Source organism: Penicillium cosmopolitanum, assembly GCF_028827165.1.
Source record: "Penicillium cosmopolitanum strain IBT 29677 chromosome Unknown utg000006l:49.0-5199605.0:1.0-5204138.0, whole genome shotgun sequence".
In the NCBI taxonomy this organism is placed as follows: Eukaryota; Fungi; Ascomycota; class Eurotiomycetes; order Eurotiales; family Aspergillaceae; genus Penicillium; species Penicillium cosmopolitanum.
This window is the reverse complement of record NW_026622676.1, coordinates 3,490,058-3,509,614: the sequence shown is the minus strand read 5'-3', so window position 1 is coordinate 3,509,614 and position 19,557 is coordinate 3,490,058. Positions and strand designations below refer to the sequence as shown.

Below are 19,557 nucleotides of genomic sequence, written 5' to 3'. Positions count from 1 at the left end.
ACGACAATTTGCCGCGGTTGGACACGGCAATCTCTGCACCGCCTTCGCACGGTCCGCTCATCTAAACAAATGGACATCGACAACCAAGAAAATGACTGAATCTACGGAGTAGCGGGTTCTTGCATAAGGAAAATATCACCAAGATACTATGGGTCACACAAAACCAAACGACTTCGTGACGGTGAAGACCTCCCTCCCGACCTCTCCACTCCCCACAAATCATGCACGGTCCCCATTGACAACAGGCCGATTGCTCCTCCGGCCCCTTGCAGCAAACGATCTCGAGGCAATGTATGTCTTGCGCACCCAAGAAGATGTCATGAGATGGACATCGGCTGGCTGCATCGACCCGAATATCGAGATGACCAGAGACAAATTGAACAATTTCTTGCCACCAAATGACACTAAGACATTCAATTACGCTATTTGCCTCAAAGAGACGGGGGATTTTATCGGCATGGGTGGATGTCACCTCTTTCCTGCGGAACATGGCTGGCCCGAGGTCGGGTACATGCTTAAAAAGGAATTCTGGGGCCAAGGCCTGGCATCGGAGTTTTTGAATGCCTGGCTACGGGCATGGAAGGAGCTACCACGGTCAGAGCGGGAGTCCAATGTTGCGAAGGAAATGGTGAATAGCGAGGGATTGGTGCAGGAGCATCTCATTGCTATCACAGAGGAGGCGAATTCTGGGAGTCAAAGAGTTCTACTGAAGGCTGGTTTTGAGAAGTTCCGGGAATTTAATGAGGAGGACGTCTCACAGCCTAATGGGATCATAAAGCTCATCGCTTTCCGTTACTTCCCATCGAGAGAGGATCTTTGAGGTATGGGAAGTGCTGATTATGGATTTTATTGATAGACACTTTTTGAGCGCAAGAAGCAAGATAAAAATAAAGAAACGGCCACTGCTTGGTATATGTATACAGTAGTAGATAATCTCAATTGCAAACCACCAAAGAGCCCTGGAGGTAATAATTCCGGAGATCCGGATATTATTCTAATCAGCCTCAGAAGTACCATTTGCTGGCAGCTGATCACAAAGATGAACTGAAACAGATCGCCACTTTGGCATATCCACATATGTTGTCTTGATGAGAACCTCTGTCACTGTGACGGCCTTTTCAAATATATCAATCTTCTTGTGACCAATGCTAGTTCCATTAGAGACGCGAGTGAACGGCACAGACAGGGTGCCATTAGCGTCCTGGCTGTCAACAACCTTCGCCTGCACTTGGTACGATCGAATAACCTGGCCATTACTTTGATCTTCCATCAAAACAATGCGGTCAATGGCAGTTGGGTAGTCAAATTTAATAGAGTATTCTCCTTTATCGGTCTGAGAATGCGCTGCATTTAGTGCGATGGGATCACCATAGCATGAGCTGATGAAATCGCCAAGTTGTTTGTAACGGGCTGCATAACTGGCTGGAATCAGTCCACTTCGGTCGGGTGTGAGGTCTAATTCGAGAAGACAGTTGCGGCCGACTGTTTTATGATAAACGTCGATCATTTCTTCGATGGATCGCAGTGGCTGGTCGACGCCGAAAAACCAGCGGTCTTCAGTTTGTAGGGTGGTGTCGCATTCGGCTGGGCAGAAATAGGGACTTTTAGAGTCTCCCCCGTCATTTGTCACGCCACTAAACAATCAGCATTTCAGAAATCTTGCAGTTTCCATGTCCTTAATCTCAGAGCTCGAGAGTACGTACGTTGACCAGTTCTCTTCCGGCGCCTGCCCTTCTTCTGTGCCGATCCATCGAACTAGAGCTAATGTCAGTAGAATTCTGGTCTGACAACACGAAATTCACGAACTAGAGTTTGAGGACAGGCAATTGCCATCAGTATCACATCCATTGAATATAACAGCCTGGGGCTGGGTTTCCTCCAATAAAGCTTCAATTTTGTCTTGTTGCGAGCTGCTATACCCGCCATCAAACCAGATCTGCGTGAAATATGATCAGTTAAAAAGCCAAGAACAATTGGAGTAATTTGTCATTAACCCTCACCTCGGTTAGACTCCCATAATTCTTCCATAGCTCACCCAGTTGGTCAAAAACAACCTGGTCATAAGTGCTATTGGTGACATTAACCTGACCAGGTGCCCAAGAGCCAGCTCTTACCTCTGAATTCTGCACATTCAGAAAGTTATTCACAACAACGCTGTAATAGAACCCATGGCCAATGTTGTACTTCTGGGCCGACTCGACGAAGCTCTTCACAACATCTTTTCCATGTACCGGAGACTGTGCGATGGTATAATTATAAGGCACGGTCTCATTATCCCGATTTTTGAAAGTCACTTGACTCGGCCATGTGGTGAATCCACAGTTATGCTTCGCGACGAGCGTGGCATACTTCGCACCGAGGGCGGCTGTTGTATCCATCCATGCATCGGTATTGATCAAAGTAGGGTCGAATAGATCTACATTGGGCACTAAGTTTGGGACATTGTTGCAGCCGTCAATGCTTAGGTATGTGGCTATTTCGAAATGAATGAGCACGCCGATTTCTTTGTCCTGGAAATCGAGCTGTTCTTTTCGTTGGAAGTGCAATCTTTGATCCGTCAATCGGCGAGATACGGTATTTGGGCTTGTAGGTTCCAGCGACGGCACTAGTAGCGGCGCATATGCTAATGAGAACATTGAGAGGGAGTTTCATCGTGGCCAGCTATAATCACGAATCGCGCTTGAATTATTTCACGCTCATAAGATAAAACCGGCTATATCTATAAGAATATTTTGCGACTACAGCTTCGCTATATAGAATAACTAGCTAGCGATGTAACGTAACTAATCAGATTCCTACGGTAGTATGTCGGTTGGGGATTGGAGCGGGGAAGGTCCTAATTAATACTGAGGATCGACATTGATAGCGCGGTTTTTCATGAATGCAGTTACATCCATCTGCCGAAACGACTCCCTTGAAGAAGATGAATTACCCGCCAATCGGCAAATAGCATCGGAAAATACAAAAATTGGGAGCTCGACGGGTATTTAGATCCAAGATGTTGAAACTAAATATGGGACCATACGTCAAAAAGTACACCATCACTCCTGCTTTTGAGCGTTAAGTAGACAACCTTAGAAGTAAGAAGCAGGAAGTAAATGACAGGCCTGACTTTCTTTGGTGAATGTAAACAAAACAGGTCATGTGTACAAACAACTTGAACACAATTACCTTCCTTGAAGGTAGGACCACTAGTAAATTCAACCTAAATGGTCTGTTAGACATTGATACCCACTTCAGGAAACGCCAAAAGTGTGCTTAGCCTAACAACACTGAAGAATTTGAATTGAACTCAGTTGCGACTGTCAGCCTATGGTAATATTCCAGACATTGCTCCAAAAAAAAGCCATTTTGATTAAGATTGAGAAGCCCATTTTAGCATCTAAACGTCCGGGGTTGCTTGTGGAGATGCGGGGAAACTACAGCGTTTCCCCAAGCAGATGGAAGTTACCGGGAATGACATTTAGATATTTGAATTGAAGATAAAACACCCCTTGAGCAAAACATAAAATCGCGCCCCGGAATGGAAATTCACCCTTCAAAAGTAAATATTCTCTATAGTTCGTGCTCTCCGCATGGGGTGCTTGACTCATTTAAACTCGGGCAAAGCGCCCCCGCTCCTCGGCTACTCAAAGCCGAATTCCGCCCTCAAAGCGCGTACAAGCAAAATGCAATCTCCTCCTTTCCAGACCACAAAGATAGAGACTGAGAACATCAAAATCATGACCTGCACCATGGCATCAGACACACGTACATACCCGCTACGACAACCCGCAAAGCATAACCCACCACCACGATTACACCTCGTCTTCCCAGAGGCACAGAAGCAAGTCTTCACAGCTTACATCGGGATCGAACTACACAGTCAAAAATGCAAAACCACCAAGGACGCCTTGTCTATCCTCTCAGAGCCCAGGTCAAAGATTCAAAACTGGCTTGAGGAGGTCACCCCAATCTCAACAGAGCAGTTCTTCGTCTTAGACGACACGCCAAACCATAGACAGACTTCTATCCCAACACAAGCTCAAGCTCAAGATCCAAGCTCCATTAAAAAATCCACCACTTTAATCTGGGCCTGCTACTGGCCGACCAAAGACTCCTACCAAAAAGCACTCGCAAACTTGAATCTTTCCTCGCTGCATACCTCCCTACCCGAATCCCTGCGCCCAGCAATCGGGTTCTGGGCAGAATGTTTTACTTCGGACATCGCCCGCCTGGAAACAGTCTACTCGGCAACAGATTATATGCCCGGCCTAGCGCGGTTACCAGGAACATCTACGACAAAGCATCTGCACACGGGATACTGGGGAGCAGCGCGGGATCGGATCCCGGGGTCTGGGGAGGATCTTTTTACTGGGGATGGAGCAGTGCGTAATTATGGAAATGGAGAATCTGCTGCTCCTGCAGAAGAAGGGGAAAGCGAAGATGTGGATTTTCAATCTTCTCTGAATTCATCTATAAAAGGCACAAACCCCTCAGACATGGTCCATATTCGTTCCGGTCAGTTCTGGGGAAATTGTAACGAAGAAGAAGCAAGTGCCTATCTGGATAATCTGGAACCAAAGCTACGTGGTGGATTGTTATATCTATGGAACTCCCCGGAAGAGAGCGGGTCTCTTGGGGTACGATATTTGCGCAATACCAATACCACTAGTCTCGAGGGCAAGAATTCTGAAAAGGGAGGAGAGGAAGACGCCGATGCCGTTTACGGTGCCGATACGGACCCATCCATCGCCGATTTCCTGGATACATGTCCGAAGGAAACGTGCGTGACAGCATTCTTCAGAAACATGGCAGATCTGGAGAAATGGGCGTCGAAACACCCGTCTCATCTGGCTATTCATGCGGGAGCTGTCAGTCATGGTCGACGATTTGGTGACGCGCGACGGTTTAGGACTTGGCATGAGGTTTCTGTGATTCGGGGCGGGGAGGCGAGGTTTGAATATGTGAATTGCGTCGATGGGAGGGGGTTTGGTAGAGGGATGGTGTCTGTTCAGCGGAGTGAGTTGCTCTGATTGAGATAGTTAGATGGGGGCACTTCATGTTAAATTACGGGAAGTGAGAGAAGAATATTGCTAGAGAATATCCATGTAATTCATTCAAAAACGCATAAGTATATCCATAAGAACCATGAACACATCGCTTCTCGCATGAGAGCGCAGAGCAGAGTAGAGCAGAGCGAACATAAGCCTCAAACCCGATATCGTGACAATATTTCCATCGAAGATCATAAAGTATTAAACTCCCCCAGAATTGTAAGAAATAGAAACCAGAAGAGTAAACGCCAGAGATGGTTCCGTAAAAGAAAAGAAGAAAGGGAAAAAAAAGCATGCTTCAAACAAGATCGGTGCAAGGATCTACTTGCGCCAGAACATCATCTTACCAGCACCTCGACTAACAGCCCACTTCGCCTCGGAAAGTCTGTCCTTCACGCTAGGCCCACCGCTATACCGAATGGGATTTGGTTTAGAAGAGCCACCTTCAGAAGATCCACCGGTGGAACTACCGCCGAAGGAACTGGGCGCGAAGTTGGAGATGTTGCCGGCCTGGAACTTGGTCTTTCCTTCCACAATCTTGTGGATTAGGTGCAACAGAGCGTAGGCAGTTGAGCCAACGGCACGAATTGCAGCGAGGATGGCAACAGACCACAGGATAATAGCAAGGTAGATGTTTGTGCCGCCTGAGTCGACACCGTAAACTTCGGAGACAGACATGGCGAGGATGAGATTAGCGACCATCCATATGGACACCATGTAGGTACGGACGGCGCGGTAGTAGTCCTCTTGCATCTGGGAATCGGACAGGGGAGGCTCGGGGACTTCGAGGCGGTCACGGAGGTTGCGCAGGGCAGCATCATAGCCGCTATCGATATCGAGTTGCTCAGACGGCATTTCCATGAGGACGGTGCTGCCGTTGATGACCTTTGCCGTTCCCAGATCTGTGTTAATCACGTTGTCTCCCTTCGTACCCCACGTCACATCGTGGGTGTTACAGAAGGCATAAACCTGAAGGGTGCAAATGTAACTGGGCATCAGGAGGAAGTATTGGATCGAAGATGTGAACATGTGCCACGGGTCGAGGTAAAGGAAGGAGGTGTAGAAGTACAGGCCGACGGTTGAAAGCATGGACAAGACGATGTTCATCATCAGTGTGCTGGACACGGTGATCTCCTTGCCAGAATCGATACCAGCGCGCGACATCAACTCCAAAACCACGAGGTATAAGGTACAGAAGATTGTATAGAACATGATCACACTGTACACGATGATACCCATAAGGTACATGTTTTTGGCACTGAAGGAAGTTAGCTTAGGATCTGATACTTAGCGGAGATCTAGCTTACCCTTGTGGTCGATTACCGAGAGATATGATGAATTGCAAGCACATGATCAAGACACAGGCATATCGAAGTACGATGAAGATATACTTGCCCATATTGTGACCAAATGGATCCAGCTTCTCGTCAGTCAAAGAGCCAGCGATGAAGTAGAAAGCGAGGTAGAAGTTAGCCTGCGATAGGTTAGTGGAGATTCAGGCACGATGCAAATGGCTAGACTTACCAGTCCGAAGTAAGTGAAAACAAGGTTGAGAGTCTGGTAAACGAATTCAATGTGCAATAAAATCTTCCGCGCAAGCGTGTGATCCGTTTTCCAGATCTGCCTCGCATTGATTGTCGAATACACAGCGGCGAAGAAAGCACCGTTCAGCCAACGACGACGCTGGGAGATAAACTCGGGCACCGTGTCAGGAACATCAGTCTCACCGACCGCACTCTTAACGAACTTCAAGACCCATCTTTCTTCTCGTTTCGCAACAAGCTCCCAGCAGAGAATACGATCCTCAGCCAGGTACATGTTGGCAGTGAAGACATCAGCATCTTGACCGTGCAAGGTTTCACCCTTGAAGTACTGGTTTAGTGGGCCGTGACCGTCGGCGTCGTTTTGCAAAGCGAAGAAGCGATAGGCACTCAGCGCACCGGGCAACACCGTAATGTATCCGAAAACAGACTCGAGAGGTTTGTCGAGAATGTTGGACATCTTGTATTCGAAGTTCTGACTGGCAACCAGAGGGTTGAGCAGACCCAGCATACCCTTACCCTTACCGGCCTTGATCTCTCCGGCAGCACCAGCGACGTTCGAGTCTTGGTCGAATGCCTTCCAAAGGTGGTACACGGCGCTGGGTTCGGGCTTGGTACCAACATCCAGTAGCACACAGATATTCGGCTGCAGAGCGCGACCGAAGGCGTTGAAGAACCAACGGTGGGAGTTCAGTTTCTTTTGGTTCTGCTCCTTCAGACAGAAAATAACCTGGCAAGGAACAATGCCCTTCTCAGCACCCTTGAACTTCAGGTCCGAATCAAGTGACACTTGGGTTGTGTACTCGTAGACGTGGGCTGTGACTGGTTTCTGATTGACAATGTTCTTGGCGATACCCTCCTGGTAAACACCAAGAGCGGCTAGAGCATTGAGAGTGCGAGGATGGACCTTCTTGCGACCATCGGAAATGATACAGACGACAATCTTCTTCCATCCGTCCTTACCCCATGTACGAGACTTGGTGCGGGAACAGAGATGGCTGATGTTGCGCATGACACCGTGCATGGTGCGTGTGAAGCCAATCTCATCTTCGTTGTACATGGTGATACAAATAAACAGTTCCGTTTCACGAGTCGTGCTTCCGATCTGCTGACGAAGCTTATATCCGCGGCTCGTGAAGTCGTCGGGGTCTGAGGTGACGGCCGTGTATCGCATGTGGGTAAACTCACGCTCGTCACGTCGAGGAAGGAAACTGTGCAAAATAGTTGGGATTTTGCACTCAAGGATCAGCTCACCGTTGATGAGCTGAACCTCCTTCTTGACCATCTGAGTCGAGCGGACACCTCGACGGCCTTGCTTATCGGGCGCGGGTCCATAGTGGAGGTTTGGATCAATCATGCTGGCGGCGTCTTCCTCGTCCTCTTCTTCTTCCAGATCGACCTTGGACATCGCATCTTTCTCGTCTCCCAATATGGTAGACTCGCTCATGAATGATCTGACACTGCCGCGAGAGTTGTGATTAATGGTCCGGCCACCACCACCGAAGGGATCCTCGCCATGATCATCAATATCGATGCTACTGTCCGCTCCTGCTGAAGCGGCGGCGCCAGAGAAAAGAGGCGCAGGAGGTAGTGGTCGGCGAGGGCTGCCACTGTACCTGGAGCTGGCTGTACCTGGTCGAGGACTGCCGTTGATATCGGCGCGTTCATATCCAACACTCGACACAGAGGGAGGACGAACATGTCCCGGACTCCATGGGCGTGTGGGAGAGCCCACTCGGGGTGGAATTGAAGGGTAAACTGATGTATCTGCTAGACTGGCAGTCGGTGGCGGCATGGTAGGTGCGGTCCCTAAGCTGGATGGCGGGCGTGAAGGCGAAGTTGCCGTGGGTACCTGGTAGAAGCGACTGTCGTAGCTAGGCACTGCTTCGGTTCTATTGCGCATGCGAACGTTAGTCCTCGGTCGCGTCAAATCCATGATGATCGAAATGTGACCAGGGAATTGCCAAATGGAGATGGCGCGGTACACTGGAGATAAACAAGTATATGGCAGTGTTTATGGTCAGACAGCATTGATTGAGCCACCAGCGGAAAGAGTCCCTCATCATCCGACAGGGTCCATTCTTTGGTAGCCCACCAAGCACTGGTCTGTGCCATACGCTTCTGTCAAGGGAGGGGTAGGAAGGGGACCGGAGTGGATATGACTGTGTTGTAGCGGGCAACGACTGGAATGTGTCGGGGAATAAACTCGAATTGCAAGCCATTGCGTTGCAACTGGATGGAAAGATAGAAGATGGGTTGATACGTACGGACTAGTTGTTTCGGCATATTCTGATGGATAGTGGGAGTATTGCGAAGGCGAAACAGGTCTGTAACTTCCGCTTAAATCGCTATCGACATTGCTGCTCGTCGGTAACAGGCGCATCGATGGGCCATTGTGTCTCGAGGGCGCGGTGGGCGAATCATCGTGGGATAGGAATGAAGCCGCCTCGTTGTCGTATGCGGGCGGCTCTTCGCCGAAGCTGGATGGCGGGTGACGGTTCATGACGTGAACTATGGAATGTGTACTTTGCTCAAGTCCTCATAGTAGAGCACCTCTGCGGTGGACTGACAGGCGTTGCGTTAGTGAATAGTTTGGTAGGAATGTGGATCGGAGAATGCCTACCAGCAGGTTGAAGAGCTTATTCAGAATTGAGCTTGCAGCAGTACCAGACGCGACACAACGAACAAAGTGATAATTGATCAAGAGGGAACTTGGATCAGTGGATGTAAGTGTAAGAACAGAAGTCTGGGGAGGAGCAAATGAGAAGAACGGTTCGAGTTGGAGTTGGAGTTGGAGTGCAGTCCAGTCCGACGTATCCGCCATCAACAACGGAGAGCCGCGCGGTTGCCCTGACAACGCGCGGATCTGCTTGCGCCTGCACGGGACTGAAACCGCCCTTGTTCTCTCTCCTTCGATTATTAGGGGTAATAGGGGTATTAGGAAGAGCTATAATTATATTCTTCATTATTAGCACCTACTATCTCTTATCCTTGCATGTTCTTGGTCTACTCTACTTCATGGTGCATCGTACAGCACCATGTTCGGTTCGAGCACGGTTCATCAGGCCCACTCGGTGGGTCAATCGCGATGCATAAACAGGTTGTACTAATTATCGGATCATCGTAAATAGGCAGTAGGATCGTGGTTATCGTACTTCAATATCAGACCAACGCCCAGTGGTATTATGAATGAAATAAAGCGAGAGGGGGGGATGTTAATTATTGCGCAACGAGCAAATAAACTGCAAGCCTCCAAATCCAAATTTCCACCACGTTTCCCTTCCATTTCCAGAATGGCAATCTCTGTAGCCCCGCGGGGGCAGTCCTGGCAACCTCTTTCTCTCCATTCCCTTAGCGGGTCGGACATATGCGATATTTGTATTGGTACTCGGTACTGGCACTTTGCTTGTCAATTTCGCCTGCTGGCCCGGCCCGGTGCTGACAGCACTTAAACCTCGTCGTTGAGCAAGGGCTGTCTTTCGCGATCGGCAGACTCCGGGTGTGCAACGCGACGGAAGAGAGTGTCGCGTCCGTAGTACTTGGTGCTGGAGATGTAGATCGAGGTCACGGTGAAAAGACCGAAGATGACAAAAGCGAAGATCCACTGCAGGGCAATGATCTTGACGGCAAATTGGCGCAGTGCGAGAGCTAGAATGTGTTAGCTTTGGAACTACTGGATGTATATACCTGTAGCTGTATAGTTCGCGATGATACCACTTACAAAGAGTGAGAAAACTGAAGCAGTACCCCAGGATATAATCCTGTCGAACAGAGATATGGAACAAGCCCACAGCAGCAATCACCCAGATGAAGATATTGGCGACAATTCGGCCGGGCAGGTTATGGCTGTGTGTCGCAACCGCGCCATTCCAGAAGAGCGCCGTCACCGTCCAGGCCAGCGGACCCGCGATAGTCGAGAGATGCACGAAAGCGGGGAGTCCCTGGTGTCGCCAGTAGGCCACCAGCTGGTTGAACAGGTGGGCAATCAGGATCACCTCGGCGCCCCAGAAGTGGTTGCGAGTCCAGAGGAGGATCCAGGAGAAGACGAAGAGGTTGTTCAGGATGAAGTGGGTCGCGACGTTGGCAGCGGGAGCGACGATCGCGACATCCTTGGAGAACAGGTGCCAGACGTAGCTAAGCTGTGAGAGGAGGAGCAGGATCCTGTGAGAGGTTAATATATATTCTTGTTCAAGTTCATCCCCACAGCTTGATCTCGGAGTATATATCCGAGTCCGTGCAGATATAGGGTAGGTAGAAGAGACACCCACCAGTAGATACCGGTGACAGTCGTATTCTGACTGAAAGGTGTCTTGTGCTTATCCGCCTGCTTCCAGATCTTCTTGCTCTTCTTCACATCATCTGGGGAGTGGATGGAGTAGTAGATGCCAACGATGACGACCAGCGCCCAGGTGAGGGGCACGAGAATGCGATACGCATTCAGCGCCTGAGCACTATGTGTCTCGCGCCGAGCAAAGGGATTAAAGTTGACCATTTCGACCAAAGCAAAGAGAAGGTGATGGTGATGGTGATGGTGATGAGGATGAGGATGAGAAAGAAACGGAATCAAAATCCGAGCTGGCCCAAGAAAAATAAAATAAAAGCAGGAAGAAATTAGCTCTTGAAAGCGGGGGAAGGCGTGGTTAACATTCCAATCCAGCGAATCCAGCGAATCCAGCGAGCCCCCGCATGGTCTGATGACCCCAGCATCCAACCATTCAGCACTCGTGCAGGGGAGACGCAGCCTACATGAGGTCAGATCCTTGACATCACGGTTTGGCCTCGAACCTGATGTGGATCTACCCATTCCGGCGGCTAGTGGGGGGATGTGCCGTCATTCGCGGTTTCAACTCTTGGGTTTCTTGATTTCAGGTGGGACCCATATGTCTGTTACTGTATGTAGCTGAGTGGCACTGGTACATTTTCTTTTGCGCTAACTAGTATTTCCCGGCATTGACCATGGCTCTGACTGCCTGACTGAAGACAAGGTGGAGCAGGGGTGAAATGGCAGTGATGGCACCTTGATGGCGCCACTCGTCGATCGGGTGCACGGCCCTAATCCGGGAAAGTACATCTATAGTTAGCCCATTCATGTTCTTTTACTAAAAGTACGTGACAGACATAAATCTGAAAATGATTCGATATTTATGAACACAGAAAACTTGATACTTGATACTGTCCATGACCTCTTCGAATGTACTCGTACTTGTACTAGTACCGCTGACGTAGACTGAGTGGTGAGTGGTGAGTGGTGAGTGGTGAGTACCCCGGACTCCGAGTCTGCGGGGCAAGGGGCCACTGCTTCAACAAAATGATCATGTGAGTTACTCCTTCTGGCTAGTCTGGCCATTTAGGATTTGATGCTGGCAACTATGAATGCTGTCATAGGTGCTCCTATGCAAGGCAGAAATTCAATTTTGTGGTTGAGAAATTGAAAATTTCCCGATCGGGTAGGTGTCTTCTTGATATACTATTGAATTCTCATAGGCACTTTGCTCTACTTCGAAGCCCTATTAGGATATTTGAGTAATTATAAAATATTGAAAAAAGACATTGTAAATTACACAGTACGGGTCCGATTATGCTGCTATCCACGGGAGCAGAGAGGTGTTAATCACATACACTCATGTCGGTCATGTCTGAATCGGATCCATCCCCTTCAGCTTCTTCGGAAAGTGCCTCCAAATATTCACAGACCTCCTCATATTCCGCATCCCAGCCTTCAAGAAATGCCAAGCATTTAAAGCAGTAGTATTCGAGTCGCTCGTACTCATTCCTCCATCCCCCGTACTTCTTATAGCAATGCTCTGCCCAATACTGAAAAGGGATAACGTCACCCCACCTATGAATATCACGTTGATCTGGAGGACTGGCCTCTCTCATCAGAGTATCTGAGATGTCTGGATCACTAGCTGACTCTTCAAAAGTGTCCTTGTTCGTATCGAAATTTGGTTGCGATCCCATCTCCTGTGTTTGCGGTGGCCGGGTATCTGAAAAGTCCTCAAATTCGCCAAAAGGTTGACCAGGCTGGGAGCCGCTATCTGAGCCGCTGTCTTCGAAGCGACATGATTTGTGTATGATTTTGTTTCCATCCCGGTAGTCTTGCACCACGTCATTCATTGAACAGAGACACTCGCGGTTTTTGACTGAGTGTTTCAACTCTTCCCACCATGGCTCCATAATGAATCCGTCATGAGTTCCGTTAGCGTAATCGAGAAATTCGCTGTTGCCACATTCTAGACACTCTATCTTGGGAAAACGCGCCGAATAGAGAATAGACCTCACAAAACTTTCCTCCTTTAGATTGGTGAATAGATCCAATGAAAAGAGGTCATATAAGAAATCAAAACACCACCCTCGTAGTCGTGGTGCGCGTTCCTCGGATATTTCGCGGTTGATGAGTCGATCGATGTCCGGAAAAAGTACCCTTGCATCATCACGCCAAAAGAAGAACATGTCGGAAAATTCTAAACACCTTGAAGTAGGTGTCTCCCCACGGAGACTGGCTTTAATATCAATCCCTTTCTCGGCAAGGAATTGTAAGACTAGCCAATGGGGGCAGTACTCCAGAACAGGGCACTCTCTTTGAAGGGAAAGGCTATTAATCACTTTCTGAGTGTCAAGTTCAAGGATCAAATCCATACTGCCAACATCTCCCCTCTCCGCTGCAAAAGCCAGGGCGTATTCTATTGCATGACGATCGGTGCCGACTATGACTTCCTCTTGAAGTCGTTTGATTAAGAATAAAATCACGCCTTGGCAACGTTGATTATAGGCTTGAGGATATCCAATGGAATTTTCAAGACCACATAAGATATTCCAACCAGCTGCGCCTGGCTCGCAGAAATCAATACAATCCCTGAAAAGGTAAAGCCATTCCAGACAGGTTTCATAACTTGAGTAGGGCCTGATAAATGAAGCCGGTGTACTGTATATAATTAGATTCAATTTCATATCTTGCGAGCAGACAAACAAACAAATGGTCAGTCATAGCGGGCTTATACAGATAAGCTTGTTTATCTGCATTTTGCAAGATCAAAAATTTTGCAAGGTCCAGGTGTTTATAGAATGCGGCAAACTATATTTTTCATATTAGTTTTGATTTCCTTAGATGTTCAAGTATCTAAGCCATGAATAAAAAGTATATGGATAGAACCTCCTTATCTCAACACTAAAACGTTTATTCGAACTCACATGTAGGAGACTCATTCCATTTGAGTTGACGTCATATACTGTTGCTTGTTGTCTTTCAAACAGCTCGCGCACAGCTTCCATATTTCCCATTTCACAAAAACAAAAAATGAGCGAGTCATCTGGTCTAACATTTACCGGCGAAATGCTATACTGCCACGTTTTGTGATGATTGACAGCCATGGCTTTCAATCCGTATCTGATCCCGAGTCTCAAGAGCCAAGGAGCAGGATGGAAAGTAAATGAGGTCTGAGTCTCGGATTGAACAGAGGATTCATCACCCACGGATATGGTGCGTTCAATGACCTGGGTTCGAAAGATTATTTTCCCGAATACACTCGTATGGGGCACGGACTGAAAGACTTGGTTTTTGGAAATCTTCCTCATCTCAGTCCTGCTGCTATGAATAGCTTGACTAGCAGCTGATATCAAGGTGCGTCGCAGTAAAGGGCTCGGAATTCCATCAGCTATGCGGCGTAGTCCTTCATCCACGGATTCAGTGTGTTGATCAACATTGGCAATATGTGAAGATATGGGTGATATCTGCCATTCCCGACAGATTGACTTGTTACGCTGCTCGTCCTGCTGCCTATCTGCAAAGTCTTGCAATAAACAAAAGACCCAACTGTTCACCCAGTCAGCGATGAAAATCCTTATCCAGAGGATATCTTCCACGACACTCACACTTTTTCGTCGCCAGAAACTCCAGAAAGGACTTAGTAGCACATGCAGCTGATGCCGCAGCATAGTCTTGCCAAACCTTAGTCTTGTGACTATCCGCGTAATCACAAACTCCCTTGATAATGATGCATGAAAGATTGTTGCAGACACCGGACCCCTCCATCTCGAATCCAACAAGCTGTGACCCTTGAGCCAGATCATCGCGGTGCTTTGCAGATTTCATGACTGTATCTGTAGAGCCGATAGGACCGAAATGTAGTCGAGGCTTGGGATTATCACCCGTTAAGCGATGCCGTTGGACGAGATCATCTATGGATTCTGCAGCATTTGAGGTGTCTTTTAGATCGGAAGACGATGGAAATAGTCGATCTTGGTCCACACCCGGGTATTGCCAAATAGATCCCTTTTCTCCAACGTCCTGCAAGTACCGGGTATGCATTTTCTGAAACTCAATTCGGGACGATTTGATCTGGAGACCGGATATGAGCGATCGAAGGGAGCGGTTAGATCGATCAAGAGTATCCTGTACACCACCCCTCTGCTCGAACCGATCAGGATATTGTCTTCCAAAGTCGAACTTCAGAACCTGATGGCTGATAACCACATCCCCCAAGATCAACTCAGTACCCGGCGCCGGGAAAGGAACCCCACCGCATATCCCGACTACCAGCGTCAAGCTGATACTGGGGAAACTGATCTGGAGACTGGATGCCGCGCTGGCGGCACTCTCCTTCCCATCTCTGGTAGGCAAGCTAGGACAATATTGAAAGGCCCGATGCGGCCTGTTTTATAGAAATTTGGATCGTTCGCATTTTGGACTGGTGTCTGGTCATTGTAGATTTCGTCAAGGGAGGCTTCGACCGCATCGAACTCTCGAGGCAGGGCGCAAATAATGGCGAACTCGTAGTGGTCCAACTTCACAGCGTATCCAGTGGACGGCCAGGCCCGTACCACTTGGTCGGCCATGAGGGTCGACGATAATCAAAGAAGCGGATTTGGTAACACTGCCTCTATACAGATATACGGTCGTTGTAGGTTCTCTGCCAGTGCAGGGTGCATCGGCGCAGTCCCATATGTTGTTGAGCGCAAGATTGTATCGACGTTCTCAACCTCCATGGCTGCGCCTTCTCCAGGCGCTTAGTTTCGTTTTCCGCCCCCATCTCAGCAGCCAACCAGAGTTAGTGTCAGCTAGTCAATAGTTATACGTTTGATACAGTGGTGTTGTAAAAGTTTGAAACCCTGGCTGACTTGCTCTCGTCTACGCTCCGCCTTCTAGTCGCGAACAAGTAGCTAGCCAAGATGGAATAGGTTGGCCAATTTATTCCATCTTAGGTAGCTAGTTACTAGGATTCCATAAGAAGGCGGTCGATAAAAGTGTGCAATAGGTTTCAAACCTTTGCAACGCCGCTGTATAGCCCTACGAGCGCAGAAACAGAAAGAGAAAAAAGCCGAATAGATGCTCTCTCATTTTGGGGTATCATAGAAAAGGGTAGATGACAAAAACATTCTCCATCCCAGTAATCCCAATCATCCTGTCCATATCACCACATTGCACTGCACTGCACTGCACTGCACCATTCTCCGAGATAGAATCATACATAGCCTAAGCCTTCGCAGCTCTAGCCTTCCCCACAGCCTCCAAAATAATCCCATGCACACTCTCAGGCGCAACAACCATCCCATAACACCCCTCAAGCGTCCTACCCCGTCCACAATCAACCTCACCACCCGCCATATCCGTAACCTTACACCCCAATTCCTGAACAAGCAACATACCACCCGAATGATCCCAGATCTTCGACCGATACGTCTCCTTCTTCGGAACCTTGACGAATGCATTACAAGCACCCATGGCAATAGCCACGTATCTCATCTGCGCAGACCAGATATCAACAGTAGCCGGCCAAGGCGCACCCAAAGACCCCGCAACAGCAGCGTGAACATCCAGACGTCCGGACGGCGAGAAACTCGTATCGACGAAGCGGAGCTCGTTGCCCGTGCTGATTTGCTGGACGCGGGATAGATTGCGCGAGGGGAGGAGCGCCCCTGTTCCGAGGGGTTGAATGCGTGCGCCGTGACCTGATACCGCTGTGAGGAGGTGGCCGTGGCCGGGATCGATGTTATCTTCGTGAACATTCGTTGTGTCGGGGAGATTGGGACAGGCGAGGAGGCCGAGGACTTGTTTTCCGTTCTCGATTAGGGAGAGGCAGACGGCGTATTGTTGACCGTTTATGAATGTAGCTGTGCCGTCGACTGGGTCTAGGGTCCAGACTCGGTGGGGAGGTTTGTCGGTGGGGAAGGGTTGTGCGCCTAGATCGATCAAGTCGAGCATTTCTTCCTTTGTGGTTGGTGTGTGGAGGTGGGATTCGCTTGTCGGGTCGTCGAGGTGAGTGCTTGTTGCTAGGTCCCAGGTTCGGTTGAAGAGGGCTGCATTTTCGCGGAGGGCGGTGCTGTCTTCTTCGCCGATTATCGAGTCGGAGGGGAATGCGTTGTGGATTGCGGCGATGATCGAGGCTTGTGCGGCGAAGTCGGCGATTGTTACTGGTGTGTCGTCGCTTTTGTCTAGGTGGCCCTTGTCGACTGCGGATAGTAGCTTCTTTGTGAGGACGGCGGCTCGTTGGACAGCGAGACTTCCTATGAGGAGCTCTTTGCTGTAGGGGTGTGTCGTCATAGTTGTGGATTTGGGTTGGCAAGTTGAGTCAACAGATTGAGAGGATGCGCCAGTGAGTCGATGTGGAGAGGATGCAAAGGAGAGAGGCTGCCAGTGCCAGTAGGATTGAGGAATTGAGTAAAAGAGAATTCGGGCTTGCTGAATGCAAAATAGGATGCAATGTAGGTAGCCTGACTGAAAAGAAATATATTCGCGACGATCTCACCGGTAGATCACGTGTGGGTACGTTTGCGTCATGGCGGGAGAATTCTGGTTTATTTTGGGTTATTTTGGGAAAACTATTTACATCCTAATTCAGTAGTAGTTACTGGGTTTAAACAAAGGATTAGAAGCCCAGGATAATACTACCAGTATTCCAATACTCATCTCATTGTATTCATTTGGGTTTCAAATCTTTGGCTAACCGAGTATCTTCACTGGTAGCTTCCAAGGTTCCTATTGTCAGGTTCCCTTTACAATGCTAACTTGGTATTATTTGGCCTTATCCCTAATTTATTCAAGAGGTTTCTCGAAGGCCGGATAGTATACAATTACTAGTAGCATAATTGTTTGTTATATACAAAGCTTGGAAGTCTACAGGTATAGGCGGCCGCTGGGACGGTCAGCCTAAATTGCCTTGGCAGACCTACTGGTTGCCACTAGTTATGTCGTAGATAGTAGGAATTGCAGCAAAACCCTAGAAATAATATGCATTAAATAAATTATGTCGATAATTTCCGAGAGTAAGGATAAAGTACAAAAGTCGTTATGTTAATTTAGCAGGGTGTACCTCTTGGGCAACCCCAGCCGACTGTCGGGCAAGGCTTGCCGGAGTCGTCTCAATGCTAAGAAAAATGAATGCCTATAGGTATATCTCTCCGAACGCCAGTATAAAAAAAAGACAGATAACATCGTAATCAAGATCCAGGGGATCATGATTGGAATCAGAAGGGCGCAAACGCCAGCTCGTATGCAAATGCCAAGCTCATCTTCGCGTGCTGCAGCATGTGGTCGAAGCTTAGATATTGGATCTTATCCTCAGTGGTGTGGATCTTCTTATCCGAGTTCTCGAACTGAGATTCGATGACGAAAGCCGATGGGTAACCGAATCGGCTGGCGGAGGCGTGGTCGGAGCAGGCGTAACCGCACTTGGTCTCGACGTAGGGGACATCGCAGTACTGGAGTTAGAATGTTAGTAATGATCAGAGAAAAGGAGCAATGCGCCTCGGAATGAGAGAGAAGAAACTTACTGTGGTAATGACATTCTTGATGAAGTTGGTCAGTCCCTGGTCAACATAATCGATGATAACGCCGACCGACTCCTCGAGTCCAGCATCCAGGGTACCCTGCACGTAGCCGGTCATGTCTTGCTGCAGCATAGCCTTGACATTACGCTGGTCCTTCTTATACTGGGAGTAAACAGCCTGGGAGCCGAGAAGACCACCTTCTTCCGCAGAGTACCAGTGGAACTCGATTGTGTTCTCTGCCTGACCCTGGGAGATAGTCTCCGACCGCAGCAGGGCCCGGAGAGTCTCGAGAATAGTGACAGTTCCACTTCCATCATCGTCTGCGCCAGGCGCAGCCAGAAGAGAGGGAAGGAAAAGGTTGATGCTGTCCTGGTGAGCGCCCAGAACAACGGTGTTGTTGGTCTGGCCCGGAATGCGCGCAATGATGCTGAACTGGCCCCAGGCGTGGTCGAAACGTTCGACAGTTGCGCCGTACTTGCTGGCGCCAGACTCGTGGACCACGTCGGAGACTTGGCCGTAGAGCCACTCGGCAGACTCGATGCCGTACTGTGATTTGTAATACCGGGTGTGGAAGGAGGTGAAGTGCTCTAGGTTCTCTCGCATGTTGGATTTGGACAAGTCGGCGGCCAACGGGGTGATCTCCTCTTCATGCTTCATCTGTCCCGGATAATGGACAACGCGCATGGTGTGGAGAGTTCCATATTCGCCGGCCTTGTACTCGTCTGTGACATCGATGAAGTTGACGCCGTCCTGATCGTCGTTAGCAAGGGATATGGAAAAGCGGGGAAAGAGGGAAACAAGGAAACAAGGAAAAGAGGAAAAGAAAAGAGGAGATAAAGCATACCAATTTCAAAGCCCACTTCTCTTCTTCGGTGACCCAGCGAGTTTGATACGGGCTCAGTTCGATCAGCCACCGGGTGGTCTGAGTATTCTGCACAATTGAGGGGATTGTCTGAGCGAGCGGTTCCTGTTGGGGGATGACACCCGCAAGGGCTACCGAGGCGGTTGCGCTGAGCGCAAAGAGGAACTTCATGATGGGAGTTCAACCGACAAACGAATCGAAATCGGAGAAAAAAAAGAGAGAAAAAAAAAGGATAGGAATACGACAAGGGTCTCGTTAGGCGGAAGCGTCGGGTTTTGTAGGTTGCCAGGAACAGGCGCAGGGTTTGGGGCCAGGCTGATCAAGGCTCAATCACGCGCCCTTGGTAAGAGTG

The 19,557-nt window shown here is 48.9% G+C and overlaps 9 protein-coding genes across 9 annotated transcripts; 2 read left to right on the top strand and 7 right to left on the bottom strand.

Annotated features, from left to right (window-relative positions):
• Window positions 1-148: 148 nt before the first annotated feature.
• On the top strand, window positions 149-820 carry N7509_005831 (GNAT family N-acetyltransferase; the record flags this gene model as incomplete). The annotated part of the gene is made up of 1 exon (XM_056630468.1): window positions 149-820. The coding sequence occupies one exon, from the start codon at window positions 149-151 to the stop codon at window positions 818-820; it is 672 nt and encodes a 223-aa protein (XP_056489770.1).
• Window positions 821-994: 174 nt separating this feature from the next.
• On the bottom strand, window positions 995-2,636 carry N7509_005830 (Glycoside hydrolase family 29; the record flags this gene model as incomplete). Its single annotated transcript, XM_056630467.1, has 4 exons — window positions 995-1,634; window positions 1,704-1,755; window positions 1,807-1,936; window positions 2,001-2,636. 4 exons carry the CDS (start codon window positions 2,634-2,636, stop codon window positions 995-997), a joined length of 1,458 nt encoding a protein of 485 aa, XP_056489769.1.
• A 1,098-nt stretch (window positions 2,637-3,734) lies between these two features.
• N7509_005829 (phenylacetaldoxime dehydratase family protein) lies at window positions 3,735-5,015 on the top strand (the record flags this gene model as incomplete). The annotated part of the gene is made up of 1 exon (XM_056630466.1): window positions 3,735-5,015. The coding sequence occupies one exon, from the start codon at window positions 3,735-3,737 to the stop codon at window positions 5,013-5,015; it is 1,281 nt and encodes a 426-aa protein (XP_056489768.1).
• Window positions 5,016-5,357: 342 nt separating this feature from the next.
• Window positions 5,358-9,080, bottom strand: chsB (chitin synthase class II; the record flags this gene model as incomplete). The annotated part of the gene is made up of 4 exons (XM_056630465.1): window positions 5,358-6,294; window positions 6,344-6,510; window positions 6,561-8,469; window positions 8,845-9,080. 4 exons carry the CDS (start codon window positions 9,078-9,080, stop codon window positions 5,358-5,360), a joined length of 3,249 nt encoding a protein of 1,082 aa, XP_056489767.1.
• Window positions 9,081-10,025: 945 nt separating this feature from the next.
• Window positions 10,026-11,069, bottom strand: N7509_005827 (DUF1774 domain-containing protein; the record flags this gene model as incomplete). The annotated part of the gene is made up of 3 exons (XM_056630464.1): window positions 10,026-10,225; window positions 10,299-10,738; window positions 10,846-11,069. The coding sequence occupies 3 exons, from the start codon at window positions 11,067-11,069 to the stop codon at window positions 10,026-10,028; spliced, it is 864 nt and encodes a 287-aa protein (XP_056489766.1).
• A 1,115-nt stretch (window positions 11,070-12,184) lies between these two features.
• N7509_005826 (uncharacterized protein) lies at window positions 12,185-12,694 on the bottom strand (the record flags this gene model as incomplete). Its single annotated transcript, XM_056630463.1, has 1 exon — window positions 12,185-12,694. The coding sequence occupies one exon, from the start codon at window positions 12,692-12,694 to the stop codon at window positions 12,185-12,187; it is 510 nt and encodes a 169-aa protein (XP_056489765.1).
• Window positions 12,695-14,402: 1,708 nt separating this feature from the next.
• Window positions 14,403-15,412, bottom strand: N7509_005825 (uncharacterized protein; the record flags this gene model as incomplete). The annotated part of the gene is made up of 2 exons (XM_056630462.1): window positions 14,403-15,228; window positions 15,318-15,412. The coding sequence occupies 2 exons, from the start codon at window positions 15,410-15,412 to the stop codon at window positions 14,403-14,405; spliced, it is 921 nt and encodes a 306-aa protein (XP_056489764.1).
• Window positions 15,413-16,049: 637 nt separating this feature from the next.
• On the bottom strand, window positions 16,050-17,117 carry N7509_005824 (inositol monophosphatase family protein; the record flags this gene model as incomplete). Its single annotated transcript, XM_056630461.1, has 1 exon — window positions 16,050-17,117. The coding sequence occupies one exon, from the start codon at window positions 17,115-17,117 to the stop codon at window positions 16,050-16,052; it is 1,068 nt and encodes a 355-aa protein (XP_056489763.1).
• A 923-nt stretch (window positions 17,118-18,040) lies between these two features.
• On the bottom strand, window positions 18,041-19,376 carry lap1 (putative aminopeptidase; the record flags this gene model as incomplete). The annotated part of the gene is made up of 3 exons (XM_056630460.1): window positions 18,041-18,274; window positions 18,347-19,093; window positions 19,188-19,376. 3 exons carry the CDS (start codon window positions 19,374-19,376, stop codon window positions 18,041-18,043), a joined length of 1,170 nt encoding a protein of 389 aa, XP_056489762.1.
• Between the last annotated feature and the right edge of the window lie 181 nt (window positions 19,377-19,557).